The 25,870-nt window shown below is 40.6% G+C and overlaps 1 protein-coding gene across 1 annotated transcript in view; it reads left to right on the top strand.

Moving 5' to 3' along the window:
• The first annotated feature begins 11,046 nt into the window (after window positions 1-11,046).
• DPYSL3 (dihydropyrimidinase like 3) overlaps window positions 11,047-25,870 on the top strand; it is a 111,276-nt gene continuing 96,452 nt past the window's right edge. The window contains exon 1 of the mRNA XM_042938643.1: window positions 11,047-11,519. Within this exon, the coding sequence (XP_042794577.1) occupies window positions 11,130-11,519 (390 nt within the window). The 5' untranslated portion in view covers window positions 11,047-11,129. The remainder of the gene's footprint in view (window positions 11,520-25,870) is intronic.

Below are 25,870 nucleotides of genomic sequence, written 5' to 3'. Positions count from 1 at the left end.
TGTACTTGGAAAAGGACCGCAAGCCTGAGATGAGATCTCATTCTTGTCAAACACTTTCATTTCAGCTTGGTGAGACCTGAATGGATGACCCAGTTAATTTGTACCCAAATTCTTGACCCATGGAAACAGTGAGATAACAAATCTGTGTTGTTTTAAACCGCTAAATTTGTGGGGTATCTGGGTGGTTCAGTCAGTTGAGCATCGGACTCTTGGTTTCAGCTCACATCATGATCTCATGGTTTTGTGAGTTCAAGCCCAACTTTAGGCTCTACACTGGTAGCGCAGAGCCTGCTTGGGAATCTGTCTCTCTCTCTGCCCCTCCCCAATCTCACTGTATCTGTCTTTCTCAAATAAATTCTAAAAAATTTAAAAAAAATAAAGCCTTTACAAAAATTTTTTAATGCTTATTCATTTTTGAGAGACAGAGGAAGACAGAGTATGAGCAGGGAAGGGGCAGAGAGAGGGAGACACAGAATCTGAAGCAGGCCCCAGGCTCTGAGCTGTCAGCACAGAGCCCATCGCCGGGCTCGAGCTTGCAAACCGTGAGATCATGACCTGAGCTGAAGTCAGACACTCAACCAACTGAGCCACCCAGGTGCCCCCAAATAAAGCCCTTTTAAAAAAATAAATAAGCTGCTAAATTTGTTACACAGCAATAGAAAACTAGTACACTCTCATACGGGGACAACGAAAACCTTTCTTTGATGCCTCCGTGTATAATTTAATCTTCCATTTCACACCCCATCCCCAGTAAAGCAGACATCTATCTGCTCATCTCATCAGTCACAGCTCTGAGCTTTCTGCACTGTTGTTGGATCTCTGATTTCACAACAACTGCTCTCGACCCGCAGCCCCAGACAACAAGAGATCACCTCTTATCGTGAACACACTGCTGATTCATTTAGAAACTTGCTGCTTCCATGGTGAAAATTTGCCTCCGAGTTCCAACCCCTTCTCCAAATATTCCTTGCACCACACATTGAGATTTCACACTCCAGCCTTCACTGCACCTCCCAAGCCTGCTCAGTAAGGGACGGGAAATTCAGGGGCTGACGGCGGCAGGAGTGCTCACTGTCAGGAGAATTTGTATCTACAAAAGCTTTGAGGTCTTAAGTAATAGAACAGAGGCCACTGGGCATCAAGCCCAGGGACTTAGGGCTGTAGGTAAGGTTAGTATTGCAAAGCAGGTATGAACCAGCGTATACCTACTTTCTTAATCAAAAAGTTTCTCGCTTTCATGCAGGGTGCCCCACATTCAAGCCCTGTTCATTCTTCCTGGCCTCATCCATGACTCCCCTACAAGCATTGTGCTTTCCAGCCAAGCAGGCCTGCTCACTGTTTCCCATTTCTAACTCTGCCAGGAATGACCTCACCCATCTTCCTCTGTCAAAACCCAACTCACCCTTTGTGACTTGTGGTTTGCTTTTCAGAAGGCCTTTCTTGATCTGTAGTTCTCTTTTTCTTCTTGTGACACTTACTACAGTCTGAGTAACATTTGATTTCCCTACTTGTTTTATCTCCTGTATGCTAAGCTCCCTCAACACCTTGAATATTCCTTGGCAAAAAATCAGTACTCACTACATATGTAATGAATTGAATTGATTAAGCAGACTGTTTCCCTTTTGTTACTCCAGCAGAGTTCTGTTCTCCTCTTGGCTAAGGGGGACTGGACTTGGCTCAGATTTTGTCTCTTCTGCATTTGAATTATTTTAGGACAACAAACAGAACTGATCTTTGGATTAAAAAAGAAAAGAACAAAAAAGGCTTTTTCAAAAATTCATAGTTGTTTTTTGTCACAAGGACACATTTCAAAGTGGTTCTTAGACATTATTCACTGTCTTCAAAGGTAAACAAAACAAAGCAAGCAAACCTGATTTCTGTATCATCAAGTATACTAGAATTTTGGGAAGAGTACTTAAAGATCGACAGAAATAGTTATGTTTCTAATAAAATTGGATTTGCCTTCCCCATGAGGAATTTTCATTTATGCCTTGTACTCAGTTAAAGACTTCTCAGGATCCAGATGTAAAAGATACTGGTAAATGGTGAAATTAATCATCATTATATGATTTAAGATTATATTATTTTAATTACTGATTATTAAATTTTTAAGTAAATAATTATGAATTTGCCAGCCAATGTCAAAAATTATATCCGTTACAATGAATAATCCAGCTAGCTAACAATATTACATCTTTACTGTGTTTTGCTAAAAGGGTAATTCCCAAGTTCTACATCTACCAGACTTACCATAATGTTATAGACGTTTTATGAATCCTATCTGTCTTAAGTCATTCAAATTTTTTAACGCAATTAATTTTTAGCTAAAATTAAGCCATAAAAATAAATGATTATATTAAAAATAAAATACTTCATCAGATAATTAATCTACTATAATTTTCACATAGTATTTAATCTCAGATTTCCTTTTGAAAATGCTCCTAACTTATGTATTTGATAAATGTATGGCTTTGAGAAGTTTAGATTAGCCCACCTTGATATACTGTAGTTATTCCCAGAACTGCTCAGTCCATTTTATTGCAGAAGACAGCAATATATATTTTTGAAGGTGTAAATTTTATAGCCAAAAACTCCTTTTTGATACAACTAATGATTTTGTAGTATATTATTTGGATGTATAGTCACACTGAATATTTTTTGGTAAGAAATAAACACTTAAGCAAGTTGAATTGTACTTTAAATGTTATAATTCCTAGTGACCAGCCGATATTAAGAATTATTAACTTGTTGGACATCATATAGTCAAAACTGAGTAAATTTTAATGTGGGCTCTGCTTTAAAACATCAATCTTTAAAAGTGTTTATCCATATCTTATTATTTTTAGTATATTTTTATATAATAATAAGTTTCACGCATACATCTGACTATACCTTTGGTCTAGGATACTTTTAGGGGACAAATGTCTAAAACTTTTAGGATTGGAATAGAAGGTAATCTGACTTGGTTTCCCAAAATAAAATTTTCACTTCGATCACATGTAAGACTGATTAGTGATTGTTAGCTATATACTACAAATAGTTCTATCTACCGTTGAAAAACAAAAGTTCCAGATAGCATTAATGCAAGACCTGTTGATTGTTACATATGGTGTCTTAGAAACTGGGGCAAGCACTGAAGAAAATAACAATTACTATTTGTAGAAAGCAGTTATAGGTTGGTATGCAACAATTCACTTTTTTTTTTCTCATACCACAGCTTTTTATCCGCATTTTATTGATGAGGGAACAGAAAGAGAGAATTAATGTAATTCCCCCAAATTCACTCAGCTAGTGATGGACCCATAATTGTAGTCCAGATTTTGTGACTTCAAATACTGTCACTTTCTCAAACTCATCATGTTCCATGTAAATACTGATATTTTGTAGTAAGAAAAGGAAATTAGGGCTATATGCTTAAACTAATTGTCTCCTTATTTTTTCCTTCATGTTTCCAATATAAATCACTATAAAAGCTTGAAACATTGACGGGATACGATTTCCTATCCATTCATCTTAATTATGAGGGATCTGGAGGAATAAGGCGTTCCAGGGAGCTGCCTAGACAAGGAGTTATTTATCAACAGAAAGATGAACTCAGACAAAAGCACTGGGGGAAGAAGGCATTACCAATGCATTTATGTCTTCTGAATTTATACAGAGCTATAACATTCTCAATGAAAGAATTATTCACCATGTTTCCTTTTTTTTTTCCTTCCATATCTCTTAGTATCTGTCATTTATACTCTGGCCTGTTACCCATTTAGTTGGAGCCAGGATGTGCCCTCGTCTTGTGGAGCCAGCAAATTTGTGTCTGGAATGAAAGAAGCTTCTCTTTTCAGATTGTCATTTCATTTGACTACCTTTCTTTGTCCATTATTTATTTAGTTTATGCTCAAGGGGATGCTAAAATGAAAGTTATCTTTTTCAATGTTAAGAGCGAGTTTTATGTCCAGTTTCCTGGAGCCACTCAAATCATGATAATAGCAAAAATATTCCCTTCAAGAGGAAAATGGTTAGTTTTTGAGCTTGCCTCTCACAGAGCTAGTATCTGTTGATCCAGAAACCCAGTGATCTGAAGACACACACCTACTCATATAGCGTGAGTGCCCTGGTCCATGAGTTACATGATTACCTTCATCCATCAGGACAAACTCTATTTCTGCAAGTCTTAGCTTTCTAGGAGTGCGGGGCTTCTGTATATCAACCATGTCATGGTTATTCTTTAAAAGCAAATAATTGGGGCGCCTGGGTGGCTCAGTTGGTTAAGTGTCCCACTTCAGTTCAGGTCATGGTCTCACTGTCAGTGAGTTTGAGTCCCGCATCGGGCTCTGTGCTGACTGCTCAGAGGCTGGAGCCTGCTTTGGATTCTGTGTCTGCCTGTCTCTCTGCTTCTCCCCCACTCATGCTCTGTCTCTCTCTGTCTCTCAACAATGAATAAGCGTTAAAAAAAATCTTAAAAAAATAAATAAAAGCAAATAATTAAACAAGGACAGTTTATTTGGCAGGACACAAGTTTTAAAAGTCTGAATCAAAGAATCAAGTTAGAACAGATAGCCATCTCTAGAAAAATATGAGACATTAATGCAGGTCAGTGGTTCTTTTTCAGAGGGAAGAAGAGAGAGAGTAGAATAAGTAGGGGGCACTTGAACTCTGTTATGTGTTGTTTCTTGAAAATACATGAAAAATATGATGAAAAGTTACATTTACAAATTCTAAAAGAGTACATGGGAGTTTGTTATATGACCATCTGCTTTTCTGTAGTTTTGAAATTTTCATTGAAAAGGAAGGAAGGAAGGGAGGGAAAATAGACAAAGGATTCATTACTGTTTTTCTTCCTCTTTAGATGGCAAAAGAGAGAATTATTTTTATTTTCAATAATCAGAATGAGATTGTCATAACAATAATGTAAAACTAATGTGATTCTTTCATAAATGGACAAAAACCAGGAAATGTAGCTGGAAAAGTAACAAAAGGAATACATTTTTTTAAACCTTGGAAATATATTGTGAACTGTGATAGCTAGTAAAGAGGTTGGACAGATTATCGCTTTTTTTGTCTTTGTTTTGTTGTTGTTATTATTCTTATTCTTATATTGTTCTACCCCGCAATTCATTTATTGTCTGGCCCTTACTTAGAGATTTTTCACTTAGGAGAGTCAGTTGTACCTGTGAACGTGCACTGAGGAAACTAGAGCATCAGAACCTTTGAGGTGAATATCTGTTTTATCATATTGGTCAGCAACTACTTAACATTTGTCTCCTTCCCACATAAGGCAAAAGGAAATCCTGTGATTGGAATTGGCTTTTGAACATTTGAGAATAGAAACATCAAAGAGAGATGCTCAGGGTATAAAAATTGGGAAGGAAACGCCAACAACTCCTCAGTAGGAAGGTGATTATGTCATGTCTTATTAACTAATCCTTTGGTGGAAAGGATTTGCCTCAAGGATATTTATAAACCCTCATTTCATGTCCTCCCTGTAATGATCATTTTCTCATTCACTTGTCCACCTGCTGATTCACTTTGCATGAGGTGACAACTAGATTCTGATGAAGAGTCTATTTGTCTTTTCCTTTGATTTTTCATTTTAGATCATACATCTTCAGAATACAGTAGGGAGCCAACAGCTGGGTTCAATAATTCTCCATCAGCAATTTTCAACATGCTCAATAAATGTGTTTTTATCTAAAAAAACATCCTGGACACACATTGCAAAATGACATTCTTTGTTTACAAAAGTAACTCACATTAAAGATTTTGGAAAATATAGAAATGTGTGAAATCAGAAACTAGAACTTACTCATAATCCTACAACTCACCTTTTATGAATATTTTGATATATATTCTTGTTCATTTTTCTCCCTATATACATATATTTATGAGAAAAAAGGAGTTTTTTCTGCATGCGCAACTGGGATTATTAAAAATGTTAATGAACTGGTTTTAACACTGTGTATATATTTGAAAAATGACCTGTTTTGGGTTTCTTTTTTTTTTTTTTAATATTTATTTACTTTTGAGCAAGAGAGAGAGAGAGAGAGAAAGAGTGAGACAGAGAGAGAGAATGGGGGAGGCACAGAGAGAGGGAAACTGAGAATCCCAAGCAGGCTCCATGCTATCAGCACAGAGCCTGTTGCAGGGCTCGAACTCAAGAACCAAACCATGAGATCATGACCTGAGATGAAATTGAGTCAGATGCTTAACAGAGTGAGTTACCCAATGCCCCCCTGTTTTTTGGTTCCTAATGAACACTTTAGTCACCAAATATTGAGCTGACTCTCAATAGTGGTCTGTCAGAATTCTTAAAAAAAATTTTTTTTTAATGTTCTTATTTATTTTTGAGACAGAGAGAGACAGAGCATGAACGGGGGGAGGGGCAGAGAGAGAGAGGGAGACACAGAATCTGAAGCAGGCTCCAGGCTCTGAGCTGTCAGCACAGAGCCCGACGCGGGGCTCGAACTCACAGACTGTGAGATCATGACCTAAGCTGAAGTGGGGCGCTCAACCGACTGAGGCACCCAGGTGCCCCAAGGTTTGTCAGAATTCTTAAGGTGTGATGAAGGTATATTGAAAATAGAAGTCACTTTTTAACATGTATACTAAACATTATCATAATTTCAATTTGTTCCATAAAATCCTATAAAGCTAAAGTTACAGGACAAGTTCAAGCTCATTATTAGGAACTCTGTGATATTAATGACACATCTAAATATACCCTGAAGAAATGGGGACTAATATTTCCTGAGCATCTATTGTGTGTCAGGCAGAGTGCTGAATATCTTGCAAAGGTTGCCTCATACATATATGTCATCTGAAGGGTGAAAAATGATGTTTCCCATCTCTGTACCCTTAAAATGGGATAGAAATAACTGAGGTTCAAATTCCTGCAATTCAAGGATGGAAAAGATGGGATGGGTTTTGATCAGAAATATTTAAGTTCACCGTTGAGTCAAGGTAAACTGTGTAAATCCTCTATTCTCCCCTTATTTTAGGTATGGAGTCACCACCTTAGTATGAATATCGTATCTTCTGTTGGATAGATTTTTGCTTTGTAAGAATTCAGCACAATTTATTTTCCATAAAAGACACTCTATGCTGTATCAGGATTGCACGTGCACACATTGCTTACTATAGAGGAGTCTCTGCCTTCCACTGATCTATAGGTAATAGAAGATGCCTCCAGAATACATTTCCCTCAAGTTATAATTGGATATGCCATGGGCTCACATAACAAGTCATGTCAATGCAAAGTGGCAAGTCATTTACTACAGAGTTACAGGAAGTGCAAATTTTATCTCCTGTGTGACAAGCTGAAAGCTCTATTTTGCTGTCCGTGTTATAGAAATAGCTTGCTATTTGCGCATTGTTTTAGATAAACCCTTCGCTGGAAAGAGTGACCTGAGGTGGCCATAGACATATAGCTGCCCTTATGTTTGTGACTGTCATAAGTAATGCTTCCTCTACCTTGCTAGAGACAGACATGATAAAATCAGCAGGTGTTCATGCAACTATGATGCCTTTGTTAGGAGGACACTGGCGGGATATTTTTTTATGTGAGTGTTTGTCTTAAAGTTTACCTTTGCCCCCAGACAGCTGGGACACTTAGGATTTTTCAATTTGTTAACACCTTACTTCTGGTGTTCCCGTTATTACCTCTCTGAATCCTTAGAACAGAGCTGTGTCGTGGGGTGGTTTTTAGGAGCACAGTCTCTGGACCAGCTATCAAGGAAAAGAATTCTAGCTTGAAATGCTAGTGTGATACTTTGGGCAAGAAACTTAACTTGTGTAGGCCTCATTTTCTCCCCTGGTAAAATGAGGATAGTAATCACACCACATTTACAGAGTTGTTGTGAAGGTTAAGGCAATGCATGTGAAATTCTTAACACAATGGCTTATTCAAGGAATGAAATCCTTACAATCCCGTTAGGTGGGTGAGGCAAATATGAAACAGAAAGACATCAAGAAGTTAAGTAAGACACTCGACCTAAGGCCACATAGTTGCAGAGTTGGATGGAGTCTCATCAGCCGTTCCCATTTTAGTCTTCTTTTAAAGGCTGCTTTGCTCTCTTAATTAAACACATATGTGTATATGCAGCTGTTGACTTTCAGATGTGATGTTTTGTCAACAAATGTAATTATGGAGCTTATGCATTGCAACAGACATAGTTGTGAGGCAACGTGGCTGCAGCGATAGGGCTTATCTATGCCCAAGCGCCCACACACCTAAGCACAGACAGGCACGCATCTACATTCAGAATGTTCCCCTCTCAAAGGAAACTTCAGACTCTTTGCACATATCTTCCTTCTAGTTATGGTTCTGTCACAACCTGGGCACTCACTCAGACCCTCAGCCTCCTTGCTAGTAAAACAGAAATCATAGTACATGACTTGTAGTATTATTAATTAAGAGATTACTAATCAGAATTTAAGATAGTGTATGGAAAGTCCTTAGCACTGAGCCTGGCACAGAATAAAGTCCTAATAAATGTTAGCTAATATCTTTATTGTTGCCCTTGCTGATGGGGCACCGTGCTGGTGCCCGTGGTGTTTGTGAGGAGTCAGAGAGGAAAGACTCTCCTGACCAAACAATCTAAAAGTTGGCTATCTTAGGGGCCCCTGGGTGGCTCACCCGGTTAAGTGTCCGACTTCAGCTCAGGTCATGATCTCGTGGTTCGTGGGTTCGAGCCCCGTGTCGGGCTCTGTGCTGACAGCTCAGAGCCTGCATCCTGCTTCGTATTCTGTGTCTCCCTCTCCCTCTGCCCCTCCCCCACTCATGCTCTGTCTCTCTCAGTCTCTCAAAAATAAACGTTAAAAAAATTCAAAGTGGGCTATCTTTTTCTCTATGTTGTGTCTCATAACTCTTATGATTGACAATCTGACCTGATCTTTCTTATTTATCATCTCTTTGCCCCTATTAGAATTATGTTCCACAGAGCAGGGAACCCAGGACAATGCTGGACACATAGCAAGTGTCCCCCTAAAAGTCTGTAAATGAGTTAATGAGTGAAGAAGAGTTTGAAAGCAACGGGGAAGAGGAAGGAAGTAACCTGTGTGAGCAAAGAGGGATGGAAGAGCCTATATTACCAATCTGTCACATGAATTTCTGGGTCTGTCAGCCACCAGCATTTGTTAAGAAGGAGGCAGCTTCCCAGAGGCAGTCTGCTAAAGAAATCAGGAATAATGTGATAGAGCACATGCAGTGAATGAAACAAGCGTCTTTCTCCTCATGGGGATGGGGGACAAGTAAAACCTGTGTCGACATACTTGTCTGTGATCAGAGTTCAGGTCAACCTCATCCCCCAACTTTTCAAGACTGTCACGATCCTGCTGTCGAAACCCCGTTTTCCAATATCCTAGTTACTCTCCAAAATTGCGGTTGCAAGTTTCATTCGACCAAATTGATTGCAGATGCCTTCAAAGATAGTGTCTGTGTGCACAAAGAAGCCTGCCATATGCTGATGAGCTTTAAGTGAGTTACTATATGTGACACAATTACAGTAGTGACTGGCACACAGCAACAGCTCCATAAATGTTCCCTGTTGCTGCACTTGTTATTATTATCATTACCATTTATTCAAAAAGGATTTACGGAGCTCCTATTATGTGCCTGCAGATGTTCTGGACTCAAGATATTTCATAGTAAACTAAACAGACCAGCTCTTGGACTTCGTGAAGTCTATGATGTAGTGGCGGGGTTCAGAAAATAAAGTTTAGTATGTCATGCGGAATAGTGATCGATTGTGCTCCCTAGGTGGGTGGCTGGAGACTACACTCTTGGTGAGGACAGGCCCCCATCTGCCTTGTTAAACACTGTCCCTTTAGTATCTTGCGAAGAGCACAGCAGGCCTTCAGTTCACACTGGATGAATGACTAAAGGAGTGAAATTCTGAAAGGGGGCCTAGTTTAACGTGGGCGCTGAAGATTCTTGATTTAGGCTCTGTGTGCAGATACCATACGAGCTCTGCAGGTTCGAGGACTCTGTGTTTACTGGCAAAGTCTGGGTTAGAGTATATGTGGGTGGACAAGGGGGAAGAGAATGAGGCTGTGAGAGCAGGCATATACATAAGCAAAATCTGTGTGGAATTGAGGTAATGCGCAAGGCAAAGTCTTTGGTTGTGTATTTTTGAGGTAAATCTTAGCTGATGTGTGAGTCCATGTGGAGGGTTCTGACTGGCATAAACCTGAGCTTGAGTCAGTTTGTGGGGTATTAGCGATGGGTTGGTTGTATGAGGACAGGGTATTGGAAGTATTCTGCAAGGCACAACCCAGGGACCTGTGCATGCCTTTGACCTGTAATGTAATTGTCTGGGAGGCAAATTATGGGTGCTTAAAAAGCAAAATCTAGGGTGCTAAATATGAGGTGAGAATGGTTCGAGGGTAGATTTGTCTGTGAGTCAATTACAGGCTTTTGTGATCGTCAGCGAAGAGGGTACCGATTCAGAGGTACTTTATTTGAGGGTGCAGGTTTGTGAGGCAGATTCTAGAAGCGGGGACAATTGTGAGATAATTCTAAGATGAGGAGGAGACAAATCTGGGATTATGGGTAAGCAAAGTCTAGGATTGTGAGTCTGGTACATCTGTGTGGGTGCGTGTTGTTGTAAATCAGAGCGCGGCTTTGACACGAACACACCTGAGCCCACTAGGTTTGCGTGCACGAGCGGGGCAGAGAGGTTTGTGTTTGAGAGGCACACTCGGAAGTCACTGTGGGTGAAAGAGGGTTTCTGTGCCTGTGCGAGAGAGGCGAGTTCTTGAGTGTGAATCTGGGGGCCGCTGGGTGAGCGGGAAGCGTGCGTGCCTGTGTGTGCGCGCGCGCCAAGTTGGGATTTCTACTTTCCAAGGGGCCCCCAGGCCGCGCGACCCTGCGAGGCCACGTTAGGGTCGGGTGCGCGCCGAGGGGCGGCGGGCGGGCGACAGGTCCCGAGCCGGAGCGCGCCGCTGCCCCGGCCCCTGCGCCGCGCGCTCGCTGGCTGGCTGGGGACTGGCAGCAACCGGAGCTGCACTGCCGCCTCTGGCGCGAACGCTCAGGCGCCTCCTCCCGCCCCAGTCACTGTGGCTCGGAGCACGCTGCCGGCGGCTGCCCTTTCCGCCTCTGGGGGAGCAAAGCCGCGGGCCCGCCGTGCGCCTGAACCATGGCCTCGGGCCGGAGGGGCTGGGACAGCTCCCACGAGGACGATCTGCCCGTGTACCTGGCCAGGCCGGGCACCACGGACCAGGTCCCGCGGCAGAAGTACGGCGGCATGTTCTGCAACGTGGAGGGCGCCTTCGAGAGCAAGACGCTGGATTTCGATGCCCTGAGCGTGGGGCAGCGGGGCGCGAAGACTCCCCGGAGCAGCCAGGGCAGCGGCCGCGGCTCCGGGAGCCGGCCGGGAGTGGAGGGGGACACCCCGCGCCGGGGCCAAGGCCGGGAGGAGGGCAGGGAGCCCGCGCCCGCGTCGCCCGCGTCGCCCGCGCCCGCCGGGGTGGAGATCCGGAGCGCCACCGGCAAGGAGGTTTTGCAGAACCTCGGCCCCAAGGACAAGGTAAGGGGGCCCGCGGCTCTCCTCCTCCCGCCCTCGCTCCCTTAGCAGCCCGGGGCGACGCGGCCCGGGCACAACTTTCTCCCGCTCACTCAGCTCGGGGGAAGGGGGACAGGGAGGTGAAGGGCATCCTCTGCTGAGCGTAGCGCGACCTCTCAGCCCGGACCGATATTCGCGCGGGTTCCTAACTGCAGCATCTTCGTGGGCGCGGGACCCGGGTGCGCGGGTTTCCCCCGCTTCCCTGCAGCACCCCCGGGCCGGCGGGTCTGGGTGGGTGTGTCAGCCGGGCCAGCCAGGAAGGCTTAGTGATTTCTAGCCCTTCTCTCCGTCTGAGTAACCACTGGCACAATTGTCTTGGCCCCACTCTGGCCCTCGATTAAATCTCAACCCGGGTCACCAGGGCAGAGGGCACACTGGCGCTAGGAAGATGGGGGTCATCTCCATAGTCCCCGGATGAACGTACAGGATGGGCGGTCCCCCCTCTCACTCTTTAAACATCAGCTCTGTCCCTGAAACTTTCGGGTGCGGAGGCACTAGACTAAACACCCTCATCTGCGTGCCTCTCTTCTGTCCTAGGTCGACATTTCACATCTGTGTTTGTAAAGTGTACATTTGTGTACAAAGCTTGTTGCAAGACTGGGTACCACAGGGATCCAGCTGTCTCTGGAAGACTATCACTTATTTTTGAAAACAGGCAAGAGTATTAAGGGTGCACTTTAAACTAGCACAAGCTGCAAATTCTCTGCTGCTTTTCCATGTGCCAAAGCCAATTTCTTCTGTATGTGTGTTTTTGAGAAACTCGTGACACCCTGAACTGGCTGAAGGTATGGCCCTGAAATCCAGCCTGCTCTCATCTATTTGTTTATTTCATAGAAAATCAGAACTGTAGTTCAGAAAATTCAGGGTCTGGGCAGGGCTGGAGTATTCGAAGTTCAAACTGACGCTTTTGAGTTGGGGAACAATAGTAATCAGATACGTCACTCTTGTGTAGATAATGGCTGCAAAATCCATCCACATATATTATTCTCTGTGAATACTGGTATGAATAATAACCCAAAATGGAAATGTCTGCCCCAGAGCAATTACAGTTAATGCTTACCCAAGTTTTAGATGTTTTTCCATTCAAATGCAGTGAGGCAGTCAAAGGAAGGCATATCTCTGCACTGTTTCATTTTGGGAAGTTTAAAAAAATAAACAAAGCTTTAATTATTGATACCACTAGGGAAAGAAAGCACTGAAGTTAGTATTGTGTAAAGACACCTTTGGGAAACAATGTCCGTGCCCCTTGGAATCACTCGTTTAGTTGGTGATTTTCATATCATCCTTAGAGTATGGGATCCCTGTAGGCCCTGCTCAAATACCCTTTTAGGAAAAACTTCGGATATTTTGGAAAAGCTGTGGCTGATTTCTAAACTTAAGAATGGCGTTCCAGGAAGATTATCGCCTCTCTTCAGGTCTGAGCTGATCCCTATTGAAATGTTCCCTTCCTGACTCTAAGGGGTGGGAAAAGTGATGGAAAAGGTCGGTAACAATTGCTGTGAGTCAGTGCTATTCCCTTTGCTGGAACACCCCTGATGTAAGCCAGATAATATGCCTGGTTTGCAAGATTTAAGGATGGTAACTAGAGAAAGGGAAAATGTTCCTCCTTTAAACCCAGACATTCTCTTCGTTTTCTTTCCTTTTGCAAACCCTATACTTTTGGCTCCTAATTGAAAAATAATAATACAACTTAAGCATCAGCAGGATTTCTAGTGCTACATGGTTATTTGTAAGTTCAGGCTTGCTGTCAGCTTCATTCAGGCCCTGTTATTATCTCTAATTTGGTTGAATCACACTGCTACAAGAGTCAGCAGACCTTATCTACTTCTGTTCTTGATGGCTATTTCCTTGAGGGAAGGGACTGTGTGTTTGGATTTATCACTATAGCTGAAATGCCTGGAACACTGGAGGTGTTCCAGAAATGGTTGGTATATTAAACCTCCTTAATGAATCCATATTTTTTGCTACACAGATGCAGAATGATTGTCTGGTCTCTCACTTATTTATTTTTTATATTTTAGTTTTGAATGTTTTAGAAGTAAACTCTAGGCCCAATGTGGGGTTTGAATTCACGACCCCAAGGTCAAGAGTCCCATGCTCTACTGACTGAGCCAGCCAGCTGTCCCTTTTGGCCTCTTATTTAAATACCACCATTTTCAGTGAGCGTGTACCTTGTGAAGCAGCTTTCAGAAAACGTCACTTTAAAAAAATTAAATTAAACCCAAATCTGCCTACTTGTGGTTTCTATAAACTATTCTTGGTTCTGACCTTTTAAAATATAAGAATAGAGGGTTTTTTTTTTTTAAATTTCTGAGGTATTTTAATGACTTGAAGCATGTGGGTTTGTTTATCTGTCAGAAAAGTTGGGTATTGCCACAGTAACAAGCAATCCCCACATCTCAGTGGCTTAACGAAACAGTCACAGTTGATTTCTTGCTCCTGTTACTTGTCCACCATGGGTCACAGGGCAGCTCTGCCCATCATTTCCCCCCAGGGACCTAGACTGATGGAGGTTTCACCTCTATGCTCTCATGTTAGGAAGAACATGGGCGTGTTGCTCATAGGCTCTGGAACTCCCATGCTGAAGTTGTGAACATGACATGTGAACATGACATGAAGTTAGGTTCACATGTCACTGGCCAGAGCAAATCACTAACCTGTGTCCAAAAGAATTGGGAGGGTGCAATCTTTCTATGATCCTGTAAGACAGAGATTAGAAATATTTGGAGGGGTGCCTGGCTGGCTCAGTGGGTAGAGCATGTGCCACTTGATCTCAGGGCTATGAGTTCGAGCCTCATTTTGGGCATAGAGCTTACTTAAAAAAATAATAAAAAATGAAAAAAACCAAAACAAAGTATTTGGAGTATAGCTTTCATATCTCCCCTATACCTGGGGCCAGACTATTGGGATGAGCTCTGGCTCCACCCATCCAAATTATGTGACTGTGAGCATATAACTCGGCCTCTGGGCCTGTGCTTTCTCACCTGCAGAATGTGAATAACAGTGACTACACATATTGAGTACTCAGCACATATTAGTCATGATTACTCTTTGAGTTTTCACTGCCCTTTATATGTTTGAGGGCAATTGCATTCTTCCTAAAATTCTCTCTTTTAGCCTTATCATTCCTGCCTTCTTTAGCCCTCTCTTATGTAAGCCTTTCACCCTTCTGATTTACTTTTCAGGTTTTACTATATTTTATAAATATTCTTTCAAACAATGTGGTGCACAGAACTGAACACAGTGCTCCAGATGGGATATGGTCGTGGCAAAGTATATTAGGCTAGTTAATTTCCTTGACTTACATGGACATCATATGCTTTTGTAGTAGGAGAGCCAGAATTCAAACAGATTTTTCTGAGTCCAGAGTCCATTTTTCTGAGTTCTGACTCCTTCTTTCCAGACAGGGAGGCTGCTATTTTATTTTAATTCGGTGAGCCTGACCCTGGTGTCTGCTCCTGATGTGTTACTGTCATGCAGGGCAAGGACAGAACTTTCTGCCACACCTCTAGCACTTTCCTCCATCTTGCCGCCAGCCCATTATTCAGAGCAGTTGGAGAACAGTTGCCCAGCCTATGAAAAGAGTTGCTGCAAAATCCTTATTTTTTCAAGTTGAATGCAAAGTTACTAAAAGAGATTTTTAAAAAAATGTCTTGATAAACTCACAGTATGCTTTGTCTACAGCATACCTCCTTATTAACCCCCACCTTAAGGAAATAAGTTTAGTTAATAAATGCATAAATTATGAAGAGATTCTACAACAAACTGTGTGGGAGAATAAAAGTAAAAAAAGGTCTCTGAGTTATACTTTGAATGACAAATGCCATATTTGAGGTATGATTGGGTGTTTATATTGTGGTTCTGGAGCTACCTGTAAACACCTTGTTGAATAATGTACCTAGATTTTTTTCTTCTGATAGGCATTCATACTGCCCAAATCCTCCCTGGTTGGCTCACATAACTTTTCGTTTATAACTTTTGACAGTAAGTGCATAAAAAAGCAGTTGTAAATGAAAAGGAAGTATTTTTCACCATTTCTCAAGATGGTTTCCAGAGTTTTTCTTGCAGCGAAGAAATTCCTAAGGGGAGGAGAATGATGATATATGGTCTGCCAAGAGCAAATGATACTGCAAAAACTCTGTCATCCAGTGAAAACAAAGTAATGACATTATGATTACATGGGTCTATTGATAACTCCCAGTCAGGAGCCGTGGGTCATTTCTAGTCCCCTGTTTCCCACATGGGCCACTTTCGTGCAAGTTGTTTCCTCTGTGAAGTCAGTAGGGGTTCTGGGTGTAGGAGGAGAGCATTTGAAACGGGCAAGTTGTGGCTCTTACCTTTTTTTTTTTTTTTTAATCATTTGTCCTGTGCCTTTTTGCTCCTGGGTGGAAAATTTTCAAAACGATACAGAGAAGCTGAAGTTCTCCTCCTTACCCCATGCAAGAGAAGACAGCTGGAAATAGAATTCTAGGTTTATAAAGTCCTCTCCACATCGTCAGAATCCCTGGAGTGTATGAATTTTTCAAAGCTGCTATGACAAACCAAAGTCCGCACTTAGGCTGGGAGAAAAGGCTCTTGGGTACCTGGCCCCCAGGCCACACTCGAATCAGGAACTATATTAACTTACCCAAACTTGGAAGTGTTTGAAACCTTTCAGAACTTTGGTTTAGTTTGACAGTAGGCATTTGAGGAACATAAAAAAACATACCTTCCAAGTAATGCTGCGATTGGCAGGGTTCCCTCAAAGTAATGGTCCCTGGAGACAGGGTATTGCTGACAGCTCTTGTAAGTAATGTCTAAGACGGCCAGGGGACTGTCCGTGATGTTTTTCTGTCAGTGATTTCTATAGCTGATTCTCTTTATGATTAATTTCCCCTGGGCGTTATTCCTGCCGATAATGTTCCTGTGAGACAGTGGATAGAGCTTACTAGGAGTAGGGCAGCCTGCCTGAGAATGCAGGCTATGACTGGCAGCTCAGCTCTCCATTTTTGAGAAGAGGCAGAAGTCCATTTATGTGTGTAAGCACTTTTTAAAAGTTAAACTTATAGGAAGATGGAATGTTAAAGTTTATCTGTACTCTTTTAGAAAAAAATTTTTTTTAATGTTTATTTATTTTCAAGAGAGAGAGAAAGAGTAAGAGTGTGAGCAGGGGAAGGGCAGACAGAGAGGGAGACACAGAAGCCAAACCAGGTTCCGGGCTCTGAGCTGTCCACACAGAGCCCGACACGGGGCTGGAACCCATGAACCGTGAGATCATGACCTGAGCTGAAGTCAGACGCTTAACTGACTGAGCCACCCAGGCACCCCAAAGTTTATCTGTACTCTTAACCTGGACTTATGTGGCTTTGAAAAACCAGTTCTACTCCATCAAAAACCAATGAGATGAGGCAAACAAACAATAAACAAAGCAACAAACAGAAACTAAACCGAGAGGATAAAGCATTAGCAGTCTCAACTTGGAGACCCAATCTTTAACCAGCTTGGGCAACTCACCTCCCTTCTCTCTGAGACTTAGCTTCCTCCTTTCTAAAATGAAGGGCCTGGACCAGGTCTATAGGCTTCTTTTATTGTACACCTCTATGCAAAAATTTTTTGAGCATGGTCTCTCTCTCTCTATGTATAGGTACACATGTGCATATGTATAAATTACATGCACAACATACGTACAATTGACCCTTGAGAAACACAGGGGTTAGGGTGCTAACCCCCATGCAGTCAAAAATCCATGTATATCCATGGACTCCCCTGAACCTTAACCATTAATAGCTTGCTGTTGACCAGAAGCCTTACTGATAACATAAACAATTAATACAGTTTATATACAGTTTGTATATAAACAAACATTTTGTGTGTTATATGTATTGCATGCTGTATTCTTATGAGAAAGTAAGCTAGAGAAAAGAAAATGTTATTAAGAGAATTGTAAGGAAGAGAAAATATATGTACAGTACTGTATGGTATTTATAAAAATAAATCCACATGTAAATGGACCAGTGCAGTTCAAACCTGTGTTGTTCACTGGTCAACTGTATTAATATCTTATGACTGTTATACAATACAAAACAAGTACAAAGTAAGATGTTGTATATACAAATATAGATCCTGATATTTTTCTCTTGTACCCTAGTGGCTTGTCTTGCCCACACAATTGGATAAGTGCTCGTGAGTCCTTAATCTTCAGATCAAAGCCATAACAGTCAGTGGTTCTAATATGATGGTCATTAAAGAATTCATTGTCAATTTGAGTTCTTCAGTGATATATGCTCTTTTATTGACCAGTTTCTAAGAGAAATAAACTGTGGAAGCCTTGCAGTGAGGCTACAGACCGAGTGTTGGTAGTGCTCAGTATACTCTCTTTCTGTATGTGGGGTTGGGCCAGTGGGGTGTGGACAACAAGGTCACCATAAATAGGGTGAGGAGTCCCCAGACCTCCCTTCAGCATCTAATTTTTTCTGTACTCCTTTATTCTAAAAACACTTATTAAGCACCAGCTATGTAGGTGCACAATCAAAACCTAAGACGAACCAAAGAGATAAACAATAGGAAAGCATTAACTGCATTTCCTTGTAGTCTCCCATTGAAAATTGCTGTTACTACAATGGTGTATTTTCTTTACATCTGTGTGTGTGTGACACATATGTTTTTCATTCCAAAATAAAAGTGGGAATATACATTATTATATATTTTTAAACTATTTTTGGCCACTTTAATACATTTTAATAAACTTTATTTCTGAGAACAGTTTTAGGTTCATAGCAAAAATGGGTGGAAAGTACAGAGATTTCCCTTGTTTCTCCTGCCCCCACACTTTCATAGCTCCCTCCGTTATCCACATCTCCCACCAGAGCGGTACATTTCTTACACTTGAAGAACGCTCACTGACATATCTTTATCACCCACAGGCCATAGTTTACATTAGGGTTCACTCTTGGTGTTGTACAGTCTGTGGATTTTTTTTTTTTTTTTTTAATAATTTTTTTTTTTTCAACGTTTTTTATTTATTTTTGGGACAGAGAGAGACAGAGCATGAACGGGGGAGGGGCAGAGAGAGAGGGAGACACAGAATCAGAAACAGGCTCCAGGCTCCGAGCCATCAGCCCAGAGCCTGATGCGGGGCTTGAACTCACGGACCGCGAGATCGTGACCTGGCTGAAGTCGGACGCTTAACCGACTGCGCCACCCAGGCGCCCCCAGTCTGTGGATTTTGACAAATGCATAATGATATATATCCACCATTATAGGAGGAAACACAGTATTTTCATTGCCCTGGAAGTTCATTGTGCTCACCTATTCATCCCTCCCTTTCTTCTAAACACTGGCAACTACAATCTTTCTATTGTCTCCATAGTTTTGCCTTTGTTAGAATGTCATATATTGGGAATCATACAGTCTGTAGCTTTTTCAGATTGCCTTCTTTCACTTAGCAATATGTATTTAACAATCCTCCAAATCTTTTCATGGCTGGAAAGCTCATATCTTTTTAGCATGGAATACTATTCCATTTTCTGGATGTACAGTTTATCCATTCACCTACTGGATGACATTTTGGTTGCTTCTCAGTTTTGGCAATTATGACTCAAGCTTCTATAAACATTTGTATGTAGCTTTTTACGTGGACATTTCATTTGAGTAAATACCAAGGAGTGCAGTTGTTGAATGGTGTTGGATGAGTACTTTTAATTTTGTAAGAAATCTCTGAACTGTCTTCCAAAGTGGTTGTACCATTTTTTGTATTCCTACCAGCAATTAATGAGAGTTTCTGTTGCTCCACATCCTTGTCAGCATTTGGTGTTGTTACTGTTTTGGATTACGGCCTACAATAGTAGTAGATGTGTAGAGATTTCTCATTGTCGCTTCGACTTACAATTATCTGATGACATAATGTTGAACATCTTTTCATATGCTTATTGTCATCTGGGTATCTTTTTGGTGAGGTGTCTGTTCAGGTCTTTGGCCCATTTTCTAACTGGATTATTCATTTTCCTATTGCTGAGTTTTAAGACTTCTTTGTATATTTTAGATAATAATCCTTTGTCAGGTGTGTCTCTTGCAAATATTTTTCTCCCAGTCTATGGCTTGACATTGTTTTTTTGTAGAAAAGAAGTTTTTAATTTTACTGAAGTCCAGCTTATCCATTTTTTATTTCATCAGTTATGCCTTTGGTGTTGTATCTAAAAAGTCATTGCCATACCCAAGGTCATCTGGGGTTTTTTCTATCTTATTTTCTAGGAGTTTTATAGTTTTCATTTTACATTTAGGTCTATGATCCATTTTGAGTTAATTTTTGTGAAGGGTTTATTTATTTAAAAAAAAAAAAATTTTTTTTTTAACGTTTTTATTCATTTTTTGAGACAGAGAGAGACAGAGCATGAATGGGGGAGGGTCAGAGAGAGGGAGACACAGAATCTGAAACAGGCTCCGGGCTCTGAGCTGTCAGCACAGGGGCCCGATGCGGGGCTCGAACTCACGGACCGCGAGATCGTGACCTGAGCCGAAGTTGGCGCTCAACCGACTGAGCCACCCAGGCGCCCCTGTGAAGGGTTTAAAGTCTCTGTCTACATTCATTTTATTGCATGTGGATGTTCTACTGCTCCAGCACCATTTGTTGAAAAAGACTATCTTTTCTCCGTTCTATTGCTTTTGCTTCTTTGTCAAAGATCAGTTGACTCTATTTATATGGACCTATTTCTAGGTTCTCTGTTTTGATCTATTAATCTCCTTGTGTATTCTTTTGCCAATACCACATTGTCTTATTTTTTATTTATTCACTTTGAACGTTATTATTATTATTATTATTATTTTTTAAGTAGACTCCACACCCAACGTGGGGCATGAACTCATGACGGCAAGATCAAGAGTTGCATGCTCTTCCAACTGAGCCAGACAGGCACCTCTAATACCATATTGTCCTGATTAGTGTAGCTTCGTTGTAAGTCTTGAAGTTGAGTGGTGTCAGTTCTTTTGAGTTTCTCATCACTAAGTATGAGGTTAGCTGTAGGTTTTGAATTGATGTTCTTTATCAAGTCGAGGGCATTCTCATCTATACCTAGTTGGCTGAGAACTTTTATCATGCATGGGTGCCAGATTTTGTCAAGTGGTTTTCCTGCATCTGTTGATTTTGTTCACTGTTCTTTTTAGCCTCTTGATGTGGTAGATTACATTAATTTTCCAGTGTTGAACCAGCCTTCCATTCCTTGGATAAAATCCACTTGGTCGTGGTATGTAATTCTTTGTATACATTGTTGAATTTGATTTGCTAATATTTTGTCAACAGAATTTACATCTGTGCCTAAGAGAGGTATTGGTGTCTCCTTTTCTTTTTTGTAAGGGTATCTGGTTTTGGATTCGAGTAATGGTGTTCTCCTAGAATGAGCTAAGAAGTATTCCCTTTGCTTCTATCTCTGTAGGAGCTTGTAGAGAATTGGCTTAATTTCTTCTTTAAATGTTTGCTAGAGTTCACCAGTGAACCCACCTGGGCCCAGTGCTGTTTAGGAATTAATTATTGATTAAATTTCTTTAATAGATATAGACTTATTCAGATTGTCTATTTCTTCTTGGGTGAATTTACTAGATTGTGTCTTTCAAGGAAATTATCTATTTTATCTAGATTATCAAATTTGTGGGCATAGAGTTTTTCATAATATTCTTTCTTATCTTTTTAATGTTGATGGAATCTGTAGTGATGTCCCCTCTTTCATTTCTGATAAAAGTAGTTTGGGTCTTCTCTTGTTTTTCTTAGTTATCCTAGCTAGATGCTTATCAATTTTATTGGTCAAAGAATCGACTTTTGGCTTAGTTAATTTTCTTTATTGATTTCTTATTTTCAATTTCATTTATTTATGTTCTAATTTTTATTCTTTTCTTCTGCTTACTTTGGATCTAATTTGTCTTCTTTTTCTAGTTGTAAGATGGGCGCTTAGATTATTGATTTTCGGTCTTTTTTTTTTTCCTTTTTAATATGTTCATTCAATGTTATTAATTTCCTTCTAAGCAACGTTTTAATTGCATCCCACAAATTTTGTTATACTATATTTTCACTTTAATTTAGGTCAAAATATTTATAAATTTCTTTTGAAAATTCTTCAGTGACCCATGTGTTATTTGAAAGGTATTTAATCAATTATTTTGGGGTTTTCCTGCTATCTTTTTGATACTGATTTATGTTTTAACTGTGTAAGAGCAGACATTATATGATTTATATTGTTTTAAATTTAATATGTGTTTTATAAGTCAGAATGGGGTCTATCTTGGTGAATGTTCTATGTGAGCTTGAGAAGAATGTACATTCTTCTTTTGTTAGATAAAGTAGTCTGTGGTATCAGTAATATCTAGCTCATTGATAGTTCTATTGAGTTCAACTATGTCCTTACTGATTTTCTGTCTGCTGGATCTGTCCATTTCCTACAGAGGGGTGTTTAGAGTCTCCAAATATAATAGTGGATTCATCTGTTTCTCCTTGCAATTCTACTGGTTTTTCCTCACATACTTTGATGCTTTTTTTATAGACACATATATGTTAAGAATTATTATGTATTCTTGGAGAATTGACCCTTTTATAATTATCCTGATGAATAACTTTCCTACTTTGAAGTCTGCTTTGTCTGAAATTAACGTAGCTATTCCTGCTTTCTGTTGATTAGTGTTAGCAGAGTGTGTTTTTTCTCTACCCATTTACTTTTGGTTCATTTGTGTCCTTACATTTAAAGTTGGTTTCTTGTAGACAATGTATAGTGGGGTTGTGTTTTTGATCCACTCTGACAATTTCTGTCTTCTCATTCGTGCATTTAAACCATTGACATTCAAGGTGATTATTGATATAGCTAGACTCATATTTACTCTATTTGCTGGTGTTTTCTGCTTCTTTTCCTTTTCCTTGTTCTTATTTTGTCTTCCATTCTTTTTCTGCCCTTTGTAAAGATTTTAATTGAGCATTTTAAGTGATTCCATTTTCTCTCCTATCTTAGCATGTCAGTTACATTTAAAAAAAATGATTATTTATTTATTTTGAGAAAGCGAGTGAGTGGAGGAGGAGCAGACAGAGAGAAAAAGAGGGAGAGAGAGAATTCCAAGCAGGCCCCGCACTGTCAGCACAGAGCCCTACGTGGGGCTTGAACTCAGGAACCATGAGATCATGACCTGAGCTGAAAACAAGAGTCCAAGCTTAACTGACTGACGCACCCAGGTGCCCCTCACACTTCTTTTTTACTTTTTCTAATGGTTGCCCTAGAGTTCGCAGTATGCATTTACGACTCACCCAGGTATACCTCCAAATAACACTGTACCACTTCATGGGTAGTGCAAGTACCATAAAATAACAAAATATTTGCAATTCTTCCCTGCTCTGTCCCTTGTATTATTAGTTATTCACTTCACTTATACAGAAGCATATATAGACATAGCTAATTGAATGCATTGTTGCTATTATTATTTTGAACAAACCGTTACATGTTAGATCAATTAAGGATGAGAAAAATTATATTTTTATATTAGCGTCACTTATTCCTCCTGTAGTGCTCTTTCTTTTTTTCATGGACATTCACATTGCAGACCCCTATCATTTTTCTTGTTTGTGAAGCATTTCTTTTAACATTTCTTGCAAGGCAGATGTACTGCCAACACATTCCCTCAGTTTTTATTTGTCTGAGAAAGTCTTTATTTCTCCTTCCATTTTTTAAAATGATAGTGGACACGTCATTAGTTTCTGGTATACAACAAAGTGATTCCACAAAACTACATGATATGCCACGCTCACCACCTGTGTAGCTACCTTCTGTCACTATACAGCCCTGTTACAGTACCACTCACTATATTCCCTGTGCTGTTCCTTTTATCCCGGTAACTTACTCATTCCATAACTGGAAGCCTTTATCTTCTACTCCCCTTCACCCATTTTGCCCGTCTTTGACCCTCTTGGCCTCTGGCAACCATCAGTTTTTTCTCTGTATTTATGGGTCTGTTTCTGCTTTTTGTTTGTTTGTTCATTTGTTATGTTTTTTAGATTCCACACATAAGAAAAATCATATAGTACTTGTCTTTCTCTGACATTTCATTTAGCATTATACCCTCTAGGTCTGTCCATGTTGATGCAAATGGCAAGATCTCATTTTTTTTTTATGGCTGAATAATATTCCATTATATGTGTGTGTATACATATGTATGTGTATGTATATATATATATATCACATCTTCCTTATCCATTCGTCTGTGGATGGACACTTGGGTTGCTTCCATATCTTAGCTGTTGTATATAATACTGCAGAAAACATAGGGGTGTATGTATCTTTTCAAATTAGTGTTTTTGCTTTCTTTGGGTAAATACCCAGTAGTGGGATTACTGGATCACCTGGTATTTCTATGTTTAATTTTTTAAGGAACTTCCATGCTGTCTTCCCGTATGTTTTCCAGCCACTGTTGGTGGCTCCACCAATTTACATTCCCACCAACAGTGCATGAAGGTTCCTTTTTCTCTGCATCCTTACCAGTGCTTGTTGTTTCTTGTCTTTCTGAGTCTAACCATTCTGACAGGTGTGAAGTGATATCTTAACTGTGTTTTGATTTGCATTTCCCTGAGACGAGTGATGTTTGGCATCTTTTCATGTGTTCTTTTTCACTTTGGAAGGATATTTTGCAAGGTCAGAATTGTAGGATAGTGGGTTTTTTCTCTCGACACTTTATTTTTTGAATTTCTTTCAAAAAATTTTTTTAATGGTTAGTTTTGAGAGAGAGAGAGAGCACGCGCGCGCGAGAGCAAGCACTGGTGGGGGAGGGGCAGAGAGAGAGGGAAACACAGAAGCTGAAGCAGGCTCCAGTACAGAGCTGTCAGTACAGAACCTAACATGGGGCTCAGACTCATGAACTGTGAGATCATGACCTGAGCCGAAGTTGGACGCTTAATGGACTGAGCCACCCAGGAACCCTTCTCTCAACACTTTAAATATGTCAATCTATTCTCTTTTGTTTGTATGGTTTCTGAGAAGAAATCAGATGTAACTTTTATCTTTGCCTCTGTTGTGATGTATTACATATTTAGCTACTAGTTTCCATTTAAAAACTTTTTATTTAAAAAAATTTTTTGAAGTAATTTCTACACCCAGTATGGGGCTTGAACCCACAACCCTAAGATCAAGAGTCGTATGTTCTGCTGACTGAGCCAGGCTTCCTGAGTTACTCATTTCTTTTAGTTGGACATTTATATTTTTGCTTTCAGTTTCGATTTCACTTTTACTTCTCTTCTTTTGTCATTGTAAATAAGGAGGTGAGAGATGTTCTTCTAGCCAAATCTTTGTGTGTATTCATTTCTTTATCATTCGTGAATGGAAACTTCCTGGAAACGGTTGCATGTGGTGTGGTTGTTTTCATGCTACCGGAAGAGTGAGCATGGGATGCTTGCTTGCCATGTGGGACCGCAAGGTCAGGACTCTGGGTAAATCAGGGAAGAAGAAGGAGGAGTGCAGGCTGGGCCACAATGCTCAACAGCAGAGATGAAGGGGCCGCAGGAGCCAGGCAAGGGGGGTGGGGTGGTGGTAAAGTAAAAGATGTTGGAAGAAGAAGATTTTAGATCTTAGCTGGAGATAAAATGTAGAAAGAAAAAACAAAGCGTCTGTTCTCTCTCTACTAAAGTAGTTGTCAGCATAATCTCTTGGAATTCTACCTTTCCTTGGCTTTAGGGCACAGAGACGAGGTTCACGGTGTGTTCTAATGAAAAGCTCCATTTATGGAGTACTTGTTCATGCAAGGAACTGCTGCTACTGGCAATCCTTACACTAACCCTACGGAATAGGTATTAATATCTACATTGTCTGGAAGAGAAACCGAATCTTGGAGAGGTGCCTTGACTTCCTTTAATTATACAACTAGAAAGGGATAAAGTCCAGATTTTGGCCTAAGGACTGTGTGATGGATTTTTGCATAATATTTTGCTGTTCTTTTATGTGGTGGCAGCTAAGCATTGGTACTGGGTGGGGTCCAGCTCTAGAACTGGCTTGGTTAAGAGGATCATCCCAATAAAATTTCTACCAGGGGGACTTTCTGGAGAGTGAGTGGATGGGACTCATAGAATCAAAATAGGGAAGCTGAATTTGATCAAGTCCAAAAGGTGAACACAGTTACTGAACCAGAAGATATTAGAAGCTCTGAATCCAGGGGGCACCTGGGTGGCTCAGTCAGTTAAGGGTCCTACTTCTGCTCAGGTCATAGTCTCATGGTTTATAAGTTCGAGCCCCGTGTCAGGCTCTGCACTGATGGCTCAGAGCCTGGAGCCTGATTTGGATTCTGTGTTTACCCCCTTCTCTCTGTCCCTCCCCGGCTTGTGCTCT

This window comes from Panthera leo, chromosome A1, assembly GCF_018350215.1.
Source record: "Panthera leo isolate Ple1 chromosome A1, P.leo_Ple1_pat1.1, whole genome shotgun sequence".
NCBI classification, from domain to species: domain Eukaryota; kingdom Metazoa; phylum Chordata; class Mammalia; order Carnivora; family Felidae; genus Panthera; species Panthera leo.
The sequence above is the reverse complement of the archived record's forward strand: the minus strand, read 5'-3'. Positions and strand labels throughout refer to the sequence as shown.